Genomic DNA, 18763 nt, shown 5'->3' with positions numbered 1-18763 from the left:
ACCGTTTCTATTTGAGGTAATTCTCCTAGTGCTGGTTATTTTAGGTTGGGGGAAGGTGTCTGTGTTAAGGTTTGCTTCATTAGTGTATAATTCTAGGTCTTCCTCTGATTCTCTAGGGTTAACTCTGATTACTCCTCTAGTGTATAGTTGCCAGTTAGGGGTTTGATGGGTTACAGTGTATTGGAATATTTCCGTTACTTTTTTGGCTGCATTTAGTGAGTCTTGGTCCGGAAAGATGATTTGATAGCCTTTGTGTGCTTCCCTGATTTTGTCGAAGTTTATTTTTTGTTTTTTGAACCATAGTCCTACTTTGTTAGCGGAGAGTACCTTACTTAGAGTGTTTATGGGGCCAGCCGCGCAGAAGTAGAGGGCGAAGGTGACCATGGATGCAGTGAAGGAAGGTGGTGTGAGTGTAGTGTTGGAAGCGTCCAACTTCCGTTTCTTGGGGTTTGTTGTTGTTGCGGGCGAATCGGAAGTTTTGGTAGGAGAAGCGACTGTCGATTGATTTCCGAATTCGTGAGGGATGAGGGTTTCTGGTGTCCGATCGGAGGTGTTGTGGGCCTCCGATGGTGTGGGTGTGTCTGTACGGTGGATGTCTGCCTGAGTGATGATACGTGTGTCGGACATGTCTGTGGTTGTGCGTAAGCTGATGTGAGGTTTGAGGTTTTGTTTGGGGGGAGGAGAGTGAGCTGAGTTGGTGGCAGTGTTTGTAAAGACTTATACCTGCCACGGACACTAACAGAGCACGGCAAGTTGAGGATCTGCTGAGGAGTGGTGTACATGTGTAAAAGGCGACAAGAAACAAAACATTAAGAAGTAACAAGCCCCCTTCGCTGGTGGTAGGTTTTTCCCCGAGAAAGAGAGATGTATACATTCTATGAAATAATGGAAATCCCCCAAAAAGTAAGGTTCCGGCGAGGCTCGAACTCGCGGCCTTTTGCGTGTTAAGCAGACGTGATAACCACTACACCACGGAACCACCTGTAAAGGAACATGAATCTCTTTCGTGTACCATTGATTGTATGTTTTCTTTTCTCTCACGGCATTTCCTCTTACTGGTTCCATCATTTCCAATATCAGGACTTTGTACCATTGAAACATGACTGGAAACGTATTGGATCACGATCAGGGGGCTAATTAAGGTGTAATGATGTCTTATCTCACAATCTTCCCACCAGCTTCTCTCAACTAGACAGTTAACACCATGTATATTGATGTCTTATCACACAAACATCCCACCAACTTCTCTCAACTGGACACTTTACACAGGAGCAGCCATACAGTCTCAATCACGGTCAATGGGAGATAACCACTGCCACGATGTAATCACCAAACAATATACATTGTACAAACCACTTCAGCTGTTGACATTATCTGTACTCTCTATGTTTTTTTCGCAAATCACAAACGTGGAATGAATCCTAAGTACACAGAGGTGGCGATGTCTGTAACTGATTGACCTGATGAAGATTTTTCAAAAGATTTAGCAGGAATGTTACATGCTGTTGCATACCACACTGGCGTGCCTTTTGAAAAGAAGTAGGTACAAATTCCGCCATATGTTAGTTAAGATCATACTTTTAGGGATCATTTCTATAGTATGCATCGCCATGACTTCAGGTAAAACTGACAGTCTCTCTTTCTGAGCGCGAAGCGAACCAGGGTGAGTGCCAGCTCAGGCTAGTAACTCTGGTTATTGATGACCGTTCCTCTCAGTCACATGTGGCAGAGATGGAGGGAAGAGAGGCATTCTGAGTGGTTTGGCTTATCTATTTTTCCAAGTAAATGTCGATTAGCCACTTCATATAGACACTTTGTGCGTGACTTCATAATTAATCAACAGTGGACACAGTCAACACAATACGCTGTGTGTGCCAGCAAGAGAGAAGTAAAATAACAATTCATAGAAGAGCAAAAACATCAAGGTTCAGGCGAGGCTCGAACTCGCGGCCTTCTGCGTGTGAAGCAGACGTGATAACCACTACACCACTGAACCTCAGCTGTGTTGGTGGCAGTGTTTGTAAAGACTTATACCTGCCACGGACACTAACAGAGCACGGCAAGTTGAGGATCTGCTGAGGAGTGGTGTACATGTGTAAAAGGCGACAAGAAACAAAACATTAAGAAGTAACAAGCCCCCTTCGCTGGTGGTAGGTTTTTACCTGAGAAAGAGAGATGTATACATTCCATGAAATAATGGAAATCCCCCAAAAAGTAAGGTTCCGGCGAGGCTCGAACTCGCGGCCTTCTGCGTGTTAAGCAGACGTGATAACCACTACACCACGGAACCACCTGTAAAGGAACATGAATCTCTTTCGTGTACCATTGATTGTATGTTTTCTTTTCTCTCACGGCATTTCCTCTTACTGGTTCCATCATTTCCAATATCAGGACTTTGTACCATTGAAACATGACTGGAAACGTATTAGATCACGATCAGGGGGCTAATTAAGGTGTAATGATGTCTTGTCTCACAAACTTCCCACCAGCTTCTCTCAACTAGACAGTTAACACCATGTATATTGATGTCTTATCTCACAAACATCCCACCAACTTCTCTCAACTGGACAGTTTACACAGGAGCAGCCATACAGTCTCAATCACGGTCAATGGGAGATAACCACTGCCACGATGTAATCACCAAACAATATACATTGTACAAACCACTTCAGCTGTTGACATTATCTGTACTCTCTATGTTTATTTTTTTCAAATCACAAACGTGGAATGAATCCTAAGTACACAGAGGTGGCGATGTCTGTAACTGATTGACCTGATGAAGATTTTTCAAAAGATTTAGCAGGAATGTTACATGCTGTTGCATACCACACTGGCGTGCCTTTTGAAAAGAAGTAGGTACAAATTCCGCCATAAGTTAGTTAAGATCATACTTTTAGGGATCATTTCTATAGCATGCATCGCCATATACATTGTACAAACCACTTCAGCTGTAGACAGTATCTGTACTCTCTGGTATTTTTTCGTAATCACAAACGTGGAATGAATCTAAGTACACACAGGTGGCGATGCGTGTGAAGCAGTCGGGATAATTGTTACACCCCAGTTACACCGCCAGGAAAGCTTTAGCACAATTATATATCAACGATAACATGATTTAAATCGAACAAATCACCCGATTCTGTAGATTTCTCCATTTCGAAAATGAGGTTTTAGGGGTCAAACGAGAATAGGAAGAGGGTTGAGAATCACTCAAACTATAAAAAACTATATCAAAGTTATACTCGTCATCATCATGTGAAGCACTGAAGGGCCAATTCTGCAGTTCTGTTGAATGAACTTCCCTGTTTTTATTTATAAATTGAAATGATCTCAAAATGTTGTAAAGTACAGAAAAGGCCAAATGAAAATAAACGACCAACATGCTTCCAAACATTTAAATAAATTAATTAGTAATTAAGTATTCACCTTTATTTAAAATATAAATGTTTGTACAAACTATATCAAACTAGGGTCGCAACTTCACAAGACAAAAACACTGTCTGAGTGACGATACGCACGATTATAATATCATACATTGAGATGTATTTTTCAGAATGTGGCAGTAATACGCTTCTATAGATTTCTGAAGTAATGACTGATTACTTTCTAGGCCAATACTTTGTTAAAGCCTGGTAAATAAACGTCTCGACATGTGTCTGGTTTCATGAAAAAAGGTTCCTAACAAAAACGGCTGAGACATGTACGTAGTGTCGTCCGATGTATATGTTATGCAGGTGCGATACCAACTTGAACGTTTGTTAGATCCATTACAGGGAGCAAAAATGACGTTCGAAAATATTTATTTCTTGGAGGAAAAAAGGACATTACATAATAAGTCTGTATGAAACATTTAATACACTTTGGAATCTTGTTATAACTGATGCAAAGTTAAAATTCAAATTTATAACAAACCTACTTTAAGGAGTAGTACTAACTCTATCTTTGAAAATATCAACTGACAAGCACAATTAGGAGATAGCTGTATACCGTAAAAAATACTATTATCAAGAGATGGATGACAGGAGTCAGGTTGTTTGTATAATCCGATACATTCTAACAAAGATATTTTACTATTCGTTACAAAAGAAATGTAATGTAATGGTTTGTTCATTGTCAAACATAAATCTGAGAAATGAACATGTCACTGATAAATACAATGCATCATCGATGATCGATTATGAAGGCTTTGCAGTGCTAACACACGACACGTAGCCTTGTTCACATGAGATATCAATATGACGTTTTTTCAACTAACTTTAAAAAGGCAATAATAGAAAGGTTTTCGAAAGTTGAAATATATATACAGAACATAATGGGTGCTTACACACAGATATTTTGATGGATTTCATTGACTAAGGTGCACTTATGTCTTTTGCACACTCCGATTTCTTCTATCACAAATGTCCATTTAATGTGTGCATATAGTATATCCCTAAATAACCACCTACCCTCGTTTATTGCATGTAACAACAACGTGTCGGATAGTGCTTCCCAAATTATCTGTAATACATGTGGCAATATATTTGTTTATATTAAATATTGAACTGTGGCCCTACTTTGTTACATTCTGTTATACAAAACATAACTAACATAACATAACACACAGGAGGTTATTCTGCTTAATGAAAAACATGGAAAAATCACGAAAAGTATAACACAATGCATAAGAAGAATGTGCTACCTTTACAAATGGCGGTTAGAAACTACACTTTCTTCATTAAACTACACATACATGTGAAACAGGAATTGTGTTCTTGTAACGAGTGGGGGCTTGTTCGTTTCAATTTCAACATTGTCCGTGTTTCCTGAAACAGTAAATATAAATTGTCATTATAAATGCATGGCACAACAGACTGAACACAAAAATACCTATTGCAGCACTTTATCATAAAATACAGCTTTTCCTATTAACAGTTTATGTATTCCACTACACTTGAACGTTTTACAAAGAAATGGTACAGGTGTGGTACAACCGTTTTCATTTTGCTAAACAATACATGCAAGAATCTTATGGTAGAGGGTTCAAATCCCATATTCCCCCTGATTATGATTCTTGGAATGTCAGTTTACACCCGTGCTCTTAGGTTCCCCAAAGAAGTAAATGTCTAAATCCTGCATGCTTTCTTCAATTCTTTCTTCAATCCCACATTAAGCTGAAACGCCGTAGTATAACTGAAATGATGTGGTGTTAAATTCAACCCACTCACTAACATGTCACAGAACGTCTTTTGTTTGCTTTCTTGGTTTCTGTATAAGTTCATCTTGTGAGTGGGTATATATTCTACAATTAATTAACTACGAAGGTTATACTATCGAGGTAGGGAGAGATATGAACAGGTAAGAGAAAAGCAATACTTATAAGCACTGTTGTAGCTGCGTTGTGTTGTTGTCCATGGAGTGATGTAAATGATTCGGTAATACAAACTATTTACAAGTTATTCTTTAATTATTTATTGTAGTTTAAGTAATTGATTCGCTGACATAATATCACACGAGATTCCATATATAACCTATGTATAGAACACAACTGGACCTACAAGATGCCAGCAGGCGATGAATACAACTAAAGAGCTCCTATCTTGTGTCGCGTAGATGGTCCACTTACATTATGGACACGTGCCATCTACATGACTGGTTGAACTCTGTGTTGGCATCGGAAGCTGCATCCAGGGCACAAGCTACACATCTCCGTGGCCTTCCGAAGGTAAAGAGTTGAAACAACATTATCTGTAACAAGGACGAAAACACATGAACAACAACATCACTGAATCATAAGAGATCCCAGATTCGCTCACTACTGTAGCAGGTGAGTTGGCGTGAAATAGAGTTTAACATCGCGTTCAAGATTTTTGCATTTATATATAGCGACGTGCATGCACGTGTGCGTGTCGCTGTTTGTACTAGTCTGGACGAATACAGATTTTTTAGGTACAGCCTACTGAGATACCATGTGGCAGAGTAACATGAATACCCCACTCAGACAGGGTATTCTGACTCCTTGCCGACCAGTCTTGTTTAGCCCCTTAATGCCGAGCGTCAGGCAGGGTAACATCAAGTACTATGTTTTAACGTCTTTTTCGTATGACGCGGCCAGGGATCGTATCCACGACCTTCCGCTCTCCAGGCAGCCGCTCTATCCACAAGATCACGTACCCGGTTCATAGTATTCCTGAAGGGCAACCGTGCTAGGTCGGGAGTCAATCACAACATCAGCCATGGTCATCACAGTGTTTATACATCCCTCGCGATCCGAAATCTGGAATATACAGTTACATCAAACCACTTTGCCATCAAACATATCAACAGTGTGGACAGAATGCATGAATGCATCTTTACACTTTGTCGTACTTTGCTTGTGCTGGAGGAGTATATGAACAATTGCACTCCCAAGTGAATAGTAATGTATACCATCGTTTACTCACTTCGTTGAAGTAAAGTGTCAGCGTGTTTCCATTTCTCTCGGAGCGGGAAAAGACTGCAGTATGTTGCCTCTCATTAAGGTCCGGGTCAAAACCAGTAGGTACTCCAATGTTGAGAAGGCTCATACCACTACTTCCTGCTTCAAGATGACGGAAGCATGTCTTCAATACAAATCTCCTGTCTGTCTGTTCCAGGATCTCTACACGTAATTCAAACTTGGGATTGGTAGAAGGCGTGTTCTCGTTATACTGTTTATGCACCTGTAAAAGAACGCATTCCTCCTTGCAAGGAAACTGAACATGAACAAAAGGCAACTTAACATGCTGCACAAACCATGTACTTGGGAAATACAAAATGCGCACTCAACAATATTTGGTTAACAAACATGCATATGTGATTGAATGTTGATTGGTTAAATAAGTGAGTGAGGTAGGTTTAACGCCGCTTTGGAGAGTATTTCTACCATATCACAGCTGCCAGCTTGATGCAGAAGCAACGCCCATAGTAAAACAAGACGTTAACTACTTAGGTGCAATCAACGAGCACGAGCATGGTGGTGACATACCATAATGTGTTGAAAACGGGGACTGAACCGACATTCAGTGGATCCTGTGTCACGTCAATTAGCGAGATGTTGCAGACCTGATTAATTCACATGGCGTTTGAACGAAATATGTCGACAATAACGACAATATAGTAAGTATCTGACAAGGGATTTAACGCCGCTTTTGACAGCATTACAGTCGTGTCCTTGTGGTTAGGTTAACGCGTAAGGAAGCCTGAAGCGACGCAGGTTTTACCGTGAAACGTACGACTACGGACATATATATATAAATCACCAAGCATCTTAATCGGGCCACACTCAGTAGATGCTCGTGTGGAAGAGTCAAGGATTATACATTTTGGACTGATACAAATTCGGAATATTCAAATAAGCGATACACCATTTAATCAATTTGTCAACAGCAAACTATTGAGTATACGTGTTTTGGGTATGAAAACTATTTGTATCCGACCTGTAGTACCGCCACCCCAGACCCGGAGGCTGTCAGAGTCAGCACACTGGGTACATTGGCCACCTGGAAATACATGCAGAGTATTAAACATGAAGAGAAACGTCTATGTGGAATCAAACTGTGCATGACAAAGTTTTTACTTTTGAAGGAAAGCGACAACACTTACTGGAATCTCACCCGCTTGTAGTAGGAGGGCTGTGTCAGAATTGATAGAAAAATTCTTGGAATACCCTTGCATGTTGACAGAAATATTGATGGATGTCTGTGGTGAATACACATCACCAGCAAACTTTGACAGCGCTTCAAGGGCTACAACCGTGTCCTGTAAACATAATTTCGTGGTTCAAGAAACACATTTTCTGGTGCTGTAGAGTATTTTAACTTTATCACTAAACAGAAACTAACGTGCACTTGGTACTTATCTGTTCCACTCTTGTGCTTACCTGTGTCGATATAAAGCCTCCCCTGTCATTTCTCTGGTTACTGATCCACCGCATGACAGGGAGTCCTTCCGTTACATTGCTAGTCAGAGAGTAGAGGAGAAGAGCATATGACGTCATCTCTATACTCTTGGCTTCAGTGTCGCGATACCATCGGTAGTGGAAGTATCCCGTGGGTTTAGGCGGTGATGGGTCCATCCAATGTTTAGAGCTTACTGGAAATCAAAAAGCGACAAAATAACCAGAAGAAAAGACGAAACAAATTCTATGATACATATATACGGGTTCAGGGTTTAAGGAGATATCAACCTCACTACCACTAGGGTAGAGAATGACGACTTTAGATCTGCCTTATTTTTGAAAATGTCATTCTTAGTGCTCTCGTGGACTTGCAGTGGAGAAAGCATGCATAGGTCTAATTACCGTCATTGACAGCCGCGGCTTCAACGATGGACTGAGCTTCAAGAGCCCTGTTACTACCAGCAAGAGCGAGAGCATAGGCCACGAGGATCTTGTCATAAGTTGTGTTCAGGGTGTCGAACCGGGACTCCAAATATTGCACAGCTTTATTAGCAGAATCCAAGAGCTACAAATGCGTAACATAAAAAATAACCATTGCGATAAATAAGAATGATTTTCCACAATGTAGGTATGTCAATAGTTCCTTCATAAAACAGAGGTCAATCTCGATAACCATCAAATGCTATGCTATGCTTGTTAAGAGGATGAAAGGTCATGTGAATCTGGGGCCAAAACCTTCTGTACATATGCATTTATGGTAGCCATAATAAAGAAAACATTCAGATATATGTAAGATAAAACTAATAATAAATTCCCCAAATAAATACCCATATTTTATATCTGCAACTTTCCATGGTTTTCTTCTCTAAGGGGGCAGTCCGGTAGCCTAGTGGTTTAAGCGTTAGCTCGTCACGCCGAAGATCCGGGTTCGATTCCCGACATGGGTACAATGTATGAAGCCTATTTCTGATATTAGGCCGTGATATTGCTCAAAGCGGCGCAAAACAAACTCACTCACTCACTCTAACACCGAAGAGAAAACCTCTCACATTAACTTATTGATCTCCCATTTTGAAGGATATTTTATCTCCAAACTCCCAGATAAGTATTGCATTGAAATAAAAAAAAATCAGGGCAATTGTTTTATAGTAATAAGAATCATATACCATTTTGTCCGTTAGTACCGATGCTGGTAGTCTGGGAGCTGGGGGATTGCCAGGGGATCGATCCCCACCCAGTATATCCGTTGGGACCTCGTTATTAGACGCCCACTGCACCTGTGCAGCCTGTGCCTCCTTGAGAGCTATGAGTACATATGCGGTGAGGCCAACACCCGCCCCTGTACCACTCTGAAACCAAGGAGTACATTACATATAGCACTATGCTGCGAGATCAGCACTCGCCCTTGGTACCAATCTGAAACCAAGGAGTACATTGAATATACAGCACTATGCTGCGAGATCAACAATCGCTCTTGTACCACTCTGATATCAGGTTACACATTCAGAATAGATCACTCTGCTGTCAGGCCAACACCCGCCCCTGTACCAATCTGAAACCAAGGAGTACATTAAATATACAGCACTATGCTGCGAGATCAACAACCGCTCTTGTACCACTCTGATATCAGGTTGCACATTCTGAATAGATCACTCTGCTGTCAGGCCAACACCCACCCCTGTACCACTCTGATATCAGGTTACACATTCTGAATAGACCACTCTGTGGTCAGGCCAACACCCGCCCCTGTACCACTCTGATATCAGGTTGCACATTCTGAATAGATCACTATGCTGTCAGGCCAAAACCCGGCCCCGCTGAACAACTGTACCAGGGTATACAGTCACAATATATCAGAATGTTGTGAAACCATATAGCAGACTGACGAAAAAGTTTGGTTTCGGAAGAAATTATATGACATGATAACAACAATTTGTGCACTACAAACTATATAATAAAGCTACGGTTATCTTCACATTTTCCTTAGATTTGGTACCTAACCAAATATGCCCACATGTAAGGGTATTTCAGGTTAAAGCTGGGATAAAAGGCATCACACAACCTGCATTCTCTTATTGAAAACGTGTCCATCCTCCGGGAAGCTACCATCCTCTCCCTGCTGGCCGACTACCCACTGTAAGCCTTGAGACATCACGTTGGTGTCTATGACGTCTGGGATCCAAGGGTACGCCTGGGTAAAGCACTTCAATACAAACGCTGTGAGCCTGAAGAAGCCAATGTGCGACATTTACAGGTGGGAAAAGATTACGCACAGCTTAAAAAAACATTTCCATCTTATTTTAATTCTTTGTTGATTCTGTTTGTGGCATGCCAAGTATATCATTTGCATAAGGCCATCCATATTTGTATATGTGTGTTTCTCATCTCCGACCTCAGCGGGCGGACGAAATCAAATGTAAAATTTAACAAAAAAATGTCTTTCAATAATTTAAGTTATTTTGAGGCATATTTTATACAAATTTAAAACACTTGGTACTCGTTTATAAATTAAGTATTGAGGCGAGTCACTGTGCTTCGGAAACGAATTTTTAATAAACAGCTGAAGAAAGATAAAGTCGACATGGTTCTTTTTGACGGTACAATGATAGTAGTAAATAGATCGGTGCACGGGGCGGTGGTTAAAACGTTCGCGCGTCACGCTGAAGACCTGGGTTCGATTCTCCACATGGGCACAGTGTGTAAAGCCCATTTCTTGTGTCACCCGCCGTGTTATTGCTGGAATATTGCTAAAAGCGGCATCAAACCATACTCACTCACTAGATCGGTGCACACTTTCCACAGGGGCGGGAAAAAATGAGAAAACGAAACGTTATACTATTTCACTTCGGAAGGGAGATAAGGAAATCAGATAAAACATGCACAGCCTCACATACTTCGAAACGTGGTTTAGATAAATATTTTGTTCCCACTAGTTTTGTCATGTGCGTGAACATGGATTTCAACATTATTTGAATCAAGATTATTCAGGTCGCTGGCTACACGGATCATCATCTCTTGTAACTACTTCGACATGAACACATGTTTTGGTCTTGCAGCTTAAGGAACACTGTCGCACTCAGATGCATTTTTTCTCCATCTTTGACGAGTACCTGACATAATGTCAATGCCTCGACAATCTTCATGGTCAGTTGATTTCAACAATGTAATACACACAGCCTCATCACAAGATTCCTTCGACAGAGCCAACCACGTGATCAGGGATGAATTAATAAATTAATTTGTTTTTATAAGGAAAGAATTGATTTCGTGAATATTATTATAAACATGGCATTTTTTAATGCACTGCGGATTTGCTCTTATTCCGACCACGCGATTTTCCTAGCAACTTCGCCCCGAGCGGGCATCCGATTTGGATTACTGCTTACAACAGGTTACTGTCAAGTACTTTGCAGGATCGCTTGCCTTCAATATGAGCGTCAAAACATTTTCGTGTGATGGTCAGGGAAGCCTTTGGTTATTTCCTTTTTGACATTGATGACTCTATCGTGGAGAAATTGCCAGTTCAAGATAACATAGGTCCGGATGTCAACTCGAATCAACAAGATGGAGCCTCTCTTCCCGCCCTTAAGTGCAACTGAAACTTTGACAATTATTTGGCCGATTTTGGGGATTAGTGGAACAGTGTCACTGCTAGATTTCATAGTGGAACCAGATGAAGGCGAAGATGTCTGTTCACAGAGCTTTTGTCAACCATGCGTGACACAGCACAGGCAATCATGGTTACGGAATGGTACCTCCAAGTTCCCAGAAATTCGTCGATATGAAAACAACGTTACAAATACTTCTGGACTGAGCTGAGTAGAAGAAGTGTTCTAAATACTTGGATTTAAAGAAACGGATATTAAACGTAGCAGCATATGAAGGATTGGCGTGGACAAACGGGAAGCGATGCCAGATTTTGTTTTAAAACTTAGGCGCGAAGTGTATTCAAATCCACTGAAAAAACAACTGAAACATATTTTTATGAAAAATAACCATTTGGCTTAAATTCCATGCCATGAACCAATGTTATCAAATTGTTTTACAATTGTCCTGTTGAAGGCACATCTCAATTGTTATTCTACGCCTTGAAAATTCATATATCGGTGCAATGCATCCTCCTGAAGTATCAGGCGGACGATGTCTTAAGCCCCAATTGAACAACCGTCGGACCTTCCCACTAGGAGATAAATTGGAAAGAAAATCAAGCCTTTGCTTTAATTGGCGGATCATATATGAAACTATATTCCTGCCAGTAACGAAAGCGTCGTTAATGTAAGTAACAATGTCATGAAACATACCACATACTGCAGTTCCTGTTACCATAACTGTAAATAGCAGACTCTCCAAACGTAGAATAACACCCTTCTCTGTGTTTGTAGCGCAATTCTTGTTGGTATCCTACATAAAGTAAAGTAACATCAATTTGTTGAAAACAAGTCAGTTATGCAGTTACAAACATGTTAATGCGACTGTATCTATGCACCCACAAGCTATAAATGTTCATACAGCATACGCATCACCAGTGTTAAACCATCACCTTCATTTTGGTGAAATACAGGCCTACCACAACCTCATAAAATATGGAAGTATCTTGCCTCTAGTTAACATACTAAGATCGTGGAGGAATCTCCACTGATCACTAGCAGTCTAATTGCATCACTCCCGGTTTGGGAAAGAACAATTTTAAATCAGAAAGTCCCATTCCTCAAGCTAAATAATATGAAACATACAGACACTTCCGGTTGAATGATATTACTTCCGTCTGTGGAAATAAGTCATGCGCAGTGCAGACTCCAGAAATCTGTTTGAACCTGTTGTTTAATGACACTGACCCTCAATTTCAACCAATCACAGGCTTAAATACAACTTGTTATAAAAGTGAAGTCTAACTCTTACAATCATATAAATCTAAACAGTTGATTGATTCAGTACATAAAGAGCCAAAACTACCTTATGAAAGACCATTCGAGTGACTTTGACCTTCAATAAAGATATCTCAATGATCACTTCGGGTGTCCATCATAAGGAACATACATACCAATATTCATCACGCTACAGTCAACACTTTTTGAGTTTCAATTCATTTTCAGCGTGTGACATGGAAAGTGAATATAAACAAATATGACGTTCCAAGATGGAATTCAATGTAAAACTGAATTACAGCATATGCTACCGATTAATATGCCAATTACATTTCCCAGGACCCTAAAGGAGATGTACATGATATAATATCTAGGTCGTATTTGTATCTTTGTTGTGTAACGCAGTACTCAGCAATAATCCAGCTATATGACTGAGGTCTATATATAATGGACCAGATATGGACCAGATAATCCAGTGACTGATATTATGAGCAATGATCCACGACATCGGGATTTGGGGAAATTATTAAAAAAAAACATATAATAAATGCTGTTCATTGAATGAAGATCACCGTGGCCTTCTACTCATAAAGAGTTGGCATCACTTATTACAAGCTTACATACATATTATTAAAATTAAATAACCACTATGCATGGAAAAACGTGACCTTACACGTAAGTCTCTCACAGACTTTTCCGATAAAGTATTAACAAACGGGGAACATTGTTGAAACATGGGAAGCTATGCTTCGGAAAGACAAACCACAAACCGCCAAAGATCATAAGTATTTTGGGATCGTCTATTTCTCAAGACAAAAGCCGGTGAGATTTACATTGCCTGTAAATCCTGAAACAGTTTGTTGAAATCTCCTCGTTGCATGTATATAGCGGAGCAGTATCGTTACGAGCAAAGCAAGCATCAAAACCTATAGGTCTGATTAATAACTTGTTTTGTATTGGTAAAAAGGGTTCTAATATTCCCAGACATCTGAATATGCATATCTATTTGTTCCTGTCTTAATCATCTTAAAAATAGTTAGTATGTTTGTACAGACACCAGATGTAACAGCATACCTTTCTCCATATACGTTTCAATTGTGTCTTTAATGTGTGTGGTCAAACGCTGAGTTCTCTGCAGGTACTTCATGACGTAGATGTTTGGGGCAAATCTCACCATGTTCTGTTCTGCACAACCGCCAGGCATTCTGACTAGATTCTCAATATTTGTCAGAGAAGAACTGAGAATGTCACCTGTATACAACGTAAAACAAGCATACAGATGTATTTAACATACGTTTTGTTTCTAAATTGTCATCAGTGTCGAAGCTGTTGATATCTTACTTCTATCCTACTTTGTTACAAATGGTATTCCATAGATCTTATATAGGCTCCCTGCACAAACAAAATTAAATTGGTTTACAATACCTGCAACGCTGACTCTTAGTTTTTGTGACCCCTCGACGGTTTGTAGAGGGAAATCGACGGATGTGCTTTCCTGGAACGTTGAGGATCCCCGGAGATCGATCAGCCAAGCCTCGTTTTCTGTGCGCTCCAATCCTTCAGGCTTGAAGGCAGAAACCGATGTTTTAAAAGATTAAAGCGTTAAAATTCCATGCTAGTTGAGTATATCAGGATGGCTTTGCAAGCACTTGAAAAAACAAACAAACAGACCCTCGTCACTATTTCCACAAATCCCAACACGGTCTTCCGGTTTAAGACACATGGCTACCAGAGAAAATGTTCAAACCAGGAAAAAACCTATTTCATCCCAGCTAGCCACATGAGGAATCAAAATATACAATTGCCCGAGTATACCTTTAAATCAGGCTGTCCCTTTCCATCTAAATAACTTTAAAGTAAAATCGACAAAACCATTTCCATAATAAAAAGAAACTGTATCATAAACATGAATGAATTAGGTTTAACGCCTCTTTAAACAGTATTCCAATTATTTTACAGCGTATGAACTTAATGTGGGAGAAACGCTTGAAGTGATGCAGGTCTCAGAAGTTTATAGATGGTGACATCATATCATGTGTATACAAATCACTATTTAATAGTGATAACACAAGGTGTTCGCGAAAAAGTACGAGTATCCTACACCACCGGTGGCACCCGTCACAAACAATTGTTCACTTGCAAAAACACGGGAACGTATGGTACAAGTCGAGAAGCACCGGGAATCATTTTGGTGACTGGTGCTTCACATATGGAAAAAGTCCTCCACATGTCAACTATAAAACGTTTTGAAAGCTTTACTGAGGCCTTGAATCAAACAACATTGAAGGAAGAGTCACATGGCACTCTTTAAAATCTTATAGAAAGACCATGCTCGATTGTATCTCAAACTCGTGAAATGTAGATACCAAAGTCTGGAGCTCCTGGAATATTCTCAAGATAAAGGATAAAATGACTATTGTAAAGTTTAATTTATCTTATGTTGCCACCCAACCTTGTGGATAGTTCTTTGTCACTGTCTATGCATAGACCTAAATATAAAACAGATGTGGCGGTTTCACGGGCCTCTTGTATTTCTAGTTCAGGTGCGTAAATCAGAGGAAGGAAATATGTGTATATTTGATCATTATTGAACATTATCAGATCAACGCAATCTTAAGTTAAAGTACTTGGACAAATTGCCTTGTTTTGATTTTGCCAATCTAAGCAGAAATTTATATGTGCAAAGAAACAGATAAGTAAGAACATCCGTGTCAATGGGGATGCCTTCTTGCCAAAATGTCTTATCCCCAAATTGTACATAGATGCTAAGTAAACTTCAGATGATATTTGCTTTCAGATTAGACAAGTTGTCTTGAACCTTTCAAGATTGATATGTATCTATATTCATGGTCGCCTCCTTTATATCAAATTCCTCATGGATCAAGGAATTGAAGCTTATGGAGATTATTAGAAATCAAGCAAATCATTTGAGTTTTTGTGAATCAACACGGTATTAAGACCATTTGTCTCAAATACTTTCTGTGAATATATATGTAACAATATGTTTGTACTTTTTGGATTTTAAAGCATCATTCTATTTAACTAATAAGAATTAAAGTATTAAACTAAACCTAAATAATTAACATTTATTTCCGTAAATACTTGTCTCTGTTAATTTCCATACCTGCAAAGAGCTACTCATAGGTAAGCTAGTTTCTGAAAATAGCTTGTGTTGTTCAGATTATTACCCAACCGCGTTGACAGTTTTTGATGAAGTGCACTTCGCCCTCCATTTTTATCTTTTTATTGTACACAAGACCACTGGGATTTCTGGTCCTTCACAACATAGATGCTTTGTTTGCACTTGTCTGCCAGTTTGCGCTCCCCCCAAAATGCAAGCTGCTTCACAAAGACTCCATTGCTGAGAATAGCTCCTCTGACCTCGATGCCATTCCTACTCTTCTGTTACCCCCTGCAGGCTCTACGTGATGCATCTGATGCCAACTTGTAGGAGTCGGCAATGTGCTGGCGCAGATCTGTGATGTGGGTGGTGTCAGTTTGTCTACTTTGTGGAGAACCTTTTTCAAAAGCAATGTCGACAGGTAAACGTGGTTTTCTGCTAAACATAAGGAAAAAAGGATGCTCTCCAATAGGCATGGATTAGTAGTGCTACGTATAACTTCCAGTTGGTATTCTGGGATTGTTGCAAGGAACCCGACATACTTATCAGGTTACGATTAAATCTCTCTGTCAGCCCATTTCCCTGTGTGTGGTAAGGTGTGGTCCTACTCTTGTCCTGTCCTTGTCAAGCATGCACAGTTCCGTGATCAGGTTACTCAAATTGACACCTTGTTCTGCATGTAGTCTCTGAGGAAAAGCATTGTGTACAAAGAAGTTGTTGAATATGAATTCTGTGGTGGTCTTTGCCGTTATGTTCCTTGTAGGGTAGGCTCGAGCATATCTTGTGAAATGGTCAGTAAAAGTAAAGGTTGATATCCTCTCTTGGACATCGAGAATGTAAGATTGATGCCAGAGGTCTGCCTTCTGTTGGTGTTCTTCTGAACATCCATCACAGTCTTTTTATCTAGAATCTAGAGAATTGCACCTACTACTAGTGAACTTGAATCTTCATTAATTTCAAGTGTTTAATCTTCAAGTCTTTTGTTCTTGAAGCGATTTCCCGATTCACCGAGGGAGCCGATGTGAGAGAGGCCAAGCAATATTAGAGAAGTTCTTGACATATTGGTATTGAAGAACTACCTCTGAACTGATGAATTGGAGTTCCCATACATGCTAACCAACACCTGAGTTCTTCCTCAGTCTTACCTTTTGGTGTACCAGCTTCTTAAATACCTCATAAAAAAGACGCCAACTCTTTGGGACATAATGACAATGTAATGACAAAATTGCAAACGACTAAGACGTAAAGGTAATACCATCACAGGCAGTACCCTTTACAGCTTTATCCTACATGTACACCATAGAATGCTACAGCCAAACAATAAGTCTAAAGTGTACAGTTCAAACAGCGGAAAAACGAATAATTAAAATAAGAAGAATGCAGTATACAAGTATACTTAATGAAGTATCAACTTTACGTTAGCTATGGTCAAAACCCGTGAAGATCAGGGGTAGAATAGGTCTTAAGCACCCCATTTTTGTCATAAATGACGACTATTCTTGTCGTAAGAGGCGAGTAACGGGGTCGGGTGGCCAGGCTCGTTGACTTGGTTTGATGCATGTGGATCCATGTTCGTGAGTTCAATCACTGAATTGTCTGTTCCAGATTCGATTAGTTACAGACCGCCATCATTTAGCTGGAATATTGCTGAGTGCAAACAAACAAACAAAAGTTATGGTCAAGGATTATGTATGTAACAAAATAAGTTTAGTTGTCTCTTTATCTGACAACTTAATCCTTACTATAGTAATACAACCGGATATGACAGGTGAGTGTGTCATCCCATAGCAGGGCATGGAGGCATCCATAAATGGTATCATTATCTTGTCAGATTGCTGACGGGATTAACCTCTTTGGGCATGTGGTCAAGGATCAGAAGGTCCGTGGTTCGAATGCAATCAGGAGCTGGCGGAATTATGGTTAGGGGCGGCAATGGTGCTCCAGCTTTTGTTTTTCCTCCACAATAGAAGTGTTCATATTAATCCTCCAAAATGCCTAGACGGTGGCAATCATATCATCGTTGGTGGTAAAACTCTATCACACAGGGTTGATTTGACAGATTAAGGTCAGAGGACACTGTGCCAGAAGAGGGATAGGGAAGTAATTCAAAGCAACCAATTGCAACTACAGCCACCTACACAAGTGCAAGTTGCATTGTCCTGAAGCTTTAGCATACGTGAATGGAGCTTTTCATGCTTTTCTTAGCTGACACAATTCTGTGTCAGCATTGTAGTGTCCATTGACCGTCTGACCTCGATGCAGATGGTTAATCGTATTTATCCCGTTACTGTCCAGGAAATTCGTATCGATAACTTTGTAACCTGACACCACCTTCTTGTATTTCCTTGGGGGTTACCACTGTTTGTTCTGAGTACTGACTCACCCAGGGTTAAAATTCACATTTACTAGGATTCTTCGGATGACTGATCAATTGGTCCTTGGATACGTTCAGCTGAATCGGCAACTGATCTGGTGCCATCATTCTGAGTACCCATCTTGCAGATATTTCGCCCATGTGAATTGTGTCAGTTAGGATGGACTGAACTGATACAAAACCTATCCATTTTATGAAGGGCACCGTCTCCACATCATTATGCATAAATTCAGCAGCCCATTTCTTAACAGTTGAATATGAAAGGCAGTCAAGCCAAAGCGTGTTTTACATATCTTTTCTCCATTTCCGCATTTTCTTTCACCCCTGTAAACTTTTCTAGTTGACTTCTCGAAAGCAGATGTGGTTATCAGCCTGTGACTTAGTGTTATGTCTTTCGAAAGATCATATTCTTCTTATGTGTTGGAATCCCAAATTACACAAAGTAATGAGGCCAACACATTTTCGATTCCCCTTCGTTTACTATGAGAAAATGATTTCATGTTATT

At 40.0% G+C, this 18763-nt stretch overlaps 1 protein-coding gene, 3 non-coding genes and 1 pseudogene across 4 annotated transcripts in view; 1 reads left to right on the top strand and 4 right to left on the bottom strand.

The window, feature by feature from the left end:
* Positions 1–906: 906 nt before the first annotated feature.
* On the bottom strand, positions 907–979 carry Trnav-aac. The gene has a single exon. It is a non-coding gene; the product is annotated as a tRNA-Val (tRNA).
* A 589-nt stretch (positions 980–1568) lies between these two features.
* Positions 1569–1755, top strand: LOC124113298 (annotated as a pseudogene).
* Positions 1756–1923: 168 nt separating this feature from the next.
* Positions 1924–1996, bottom strand: Trnav-cac. The gene has a single exon. It is a non-coding gene; the product is annotated as a tRNA-Val (tRNA).
* A 221-nt stretch (positions 1997–2217) lies between these two features.
* On the bottom strand, positions 2218–2290 carry Trnav-aac. Its single transcript has one exon. It is a non-coding gene; the product is annotated as a tRNA-Val (tRNA).
* Positions 2291–3783: 1493 nt separating this feature from the next.
* LOC124113296 (alpha-1-macroglobulin-like) overlaps positions 3784–18763 on the bottom strand; it is a 53747-nt gene continuing 38767 nt past the window's right edge. The window contains exons 24-36 of the mRNA XM_048387522.1: positions 14188–14326; positions 13837–14013; positions 12199–12298; positions 9960–10122; positions 9064–9246; positions 8300–8462; positions 7880–8091; positions 7603–7758; positions 7437–7499; positions 6423–6680; positions 6154–6256; positions 5606–5727; positions 3784–4805 (exon numbers count right to left, since the gene is read on the bottom strand). Coding sequence (XP_048243479.1) covers positions 5624–5727; positions 6154–6256; positions 6423–6680; positions 7437–7499; positions 7603–7758; positions 7880–8091; positions 8300–8462; positions 9064–9246; positions 9960–10122; positions 12199–12298; positions 13837–14013; positions 14188–14326 — 1821 coding nt within the window. The 3' untranslated portion in view covers positions 3784–4805; positions 5606–5623. The remainder of the gene's footprint in view (positions 4806–5605; positions 5728–6153; positions 6257–6422; positions 6681–7436; positions 7500–7602; positions 7759–7879; positions 8092–8299; positions 8463–9063; positions 9247–9959; positions 10123–12198; positions 12299–13836; positions 14014–14187; positions 14327–18763) is intronic.

Source organism: Haliotis rufescens, unplaced genomic scaffold (genome assembly GCF_023055435.1).
Source record: "Haliotis rufescens isolate VD_foot unplaced genomic scaffold, xgHalRufe1.0.p SCAF_7, whole genome shotgun sequence".
Taxonomy (NCBI): domain Eukaryota; kingdom Metazoa; phylum Mollusca; class Gastropoda; order Lepetellida; family Haliotidae; genus Haliotis; species Haliotis rufescens.
Note: the sequence above shows the minus strand (reverse complement) of the source record. Positions and strands in the feature narration are given on the sequence as shown.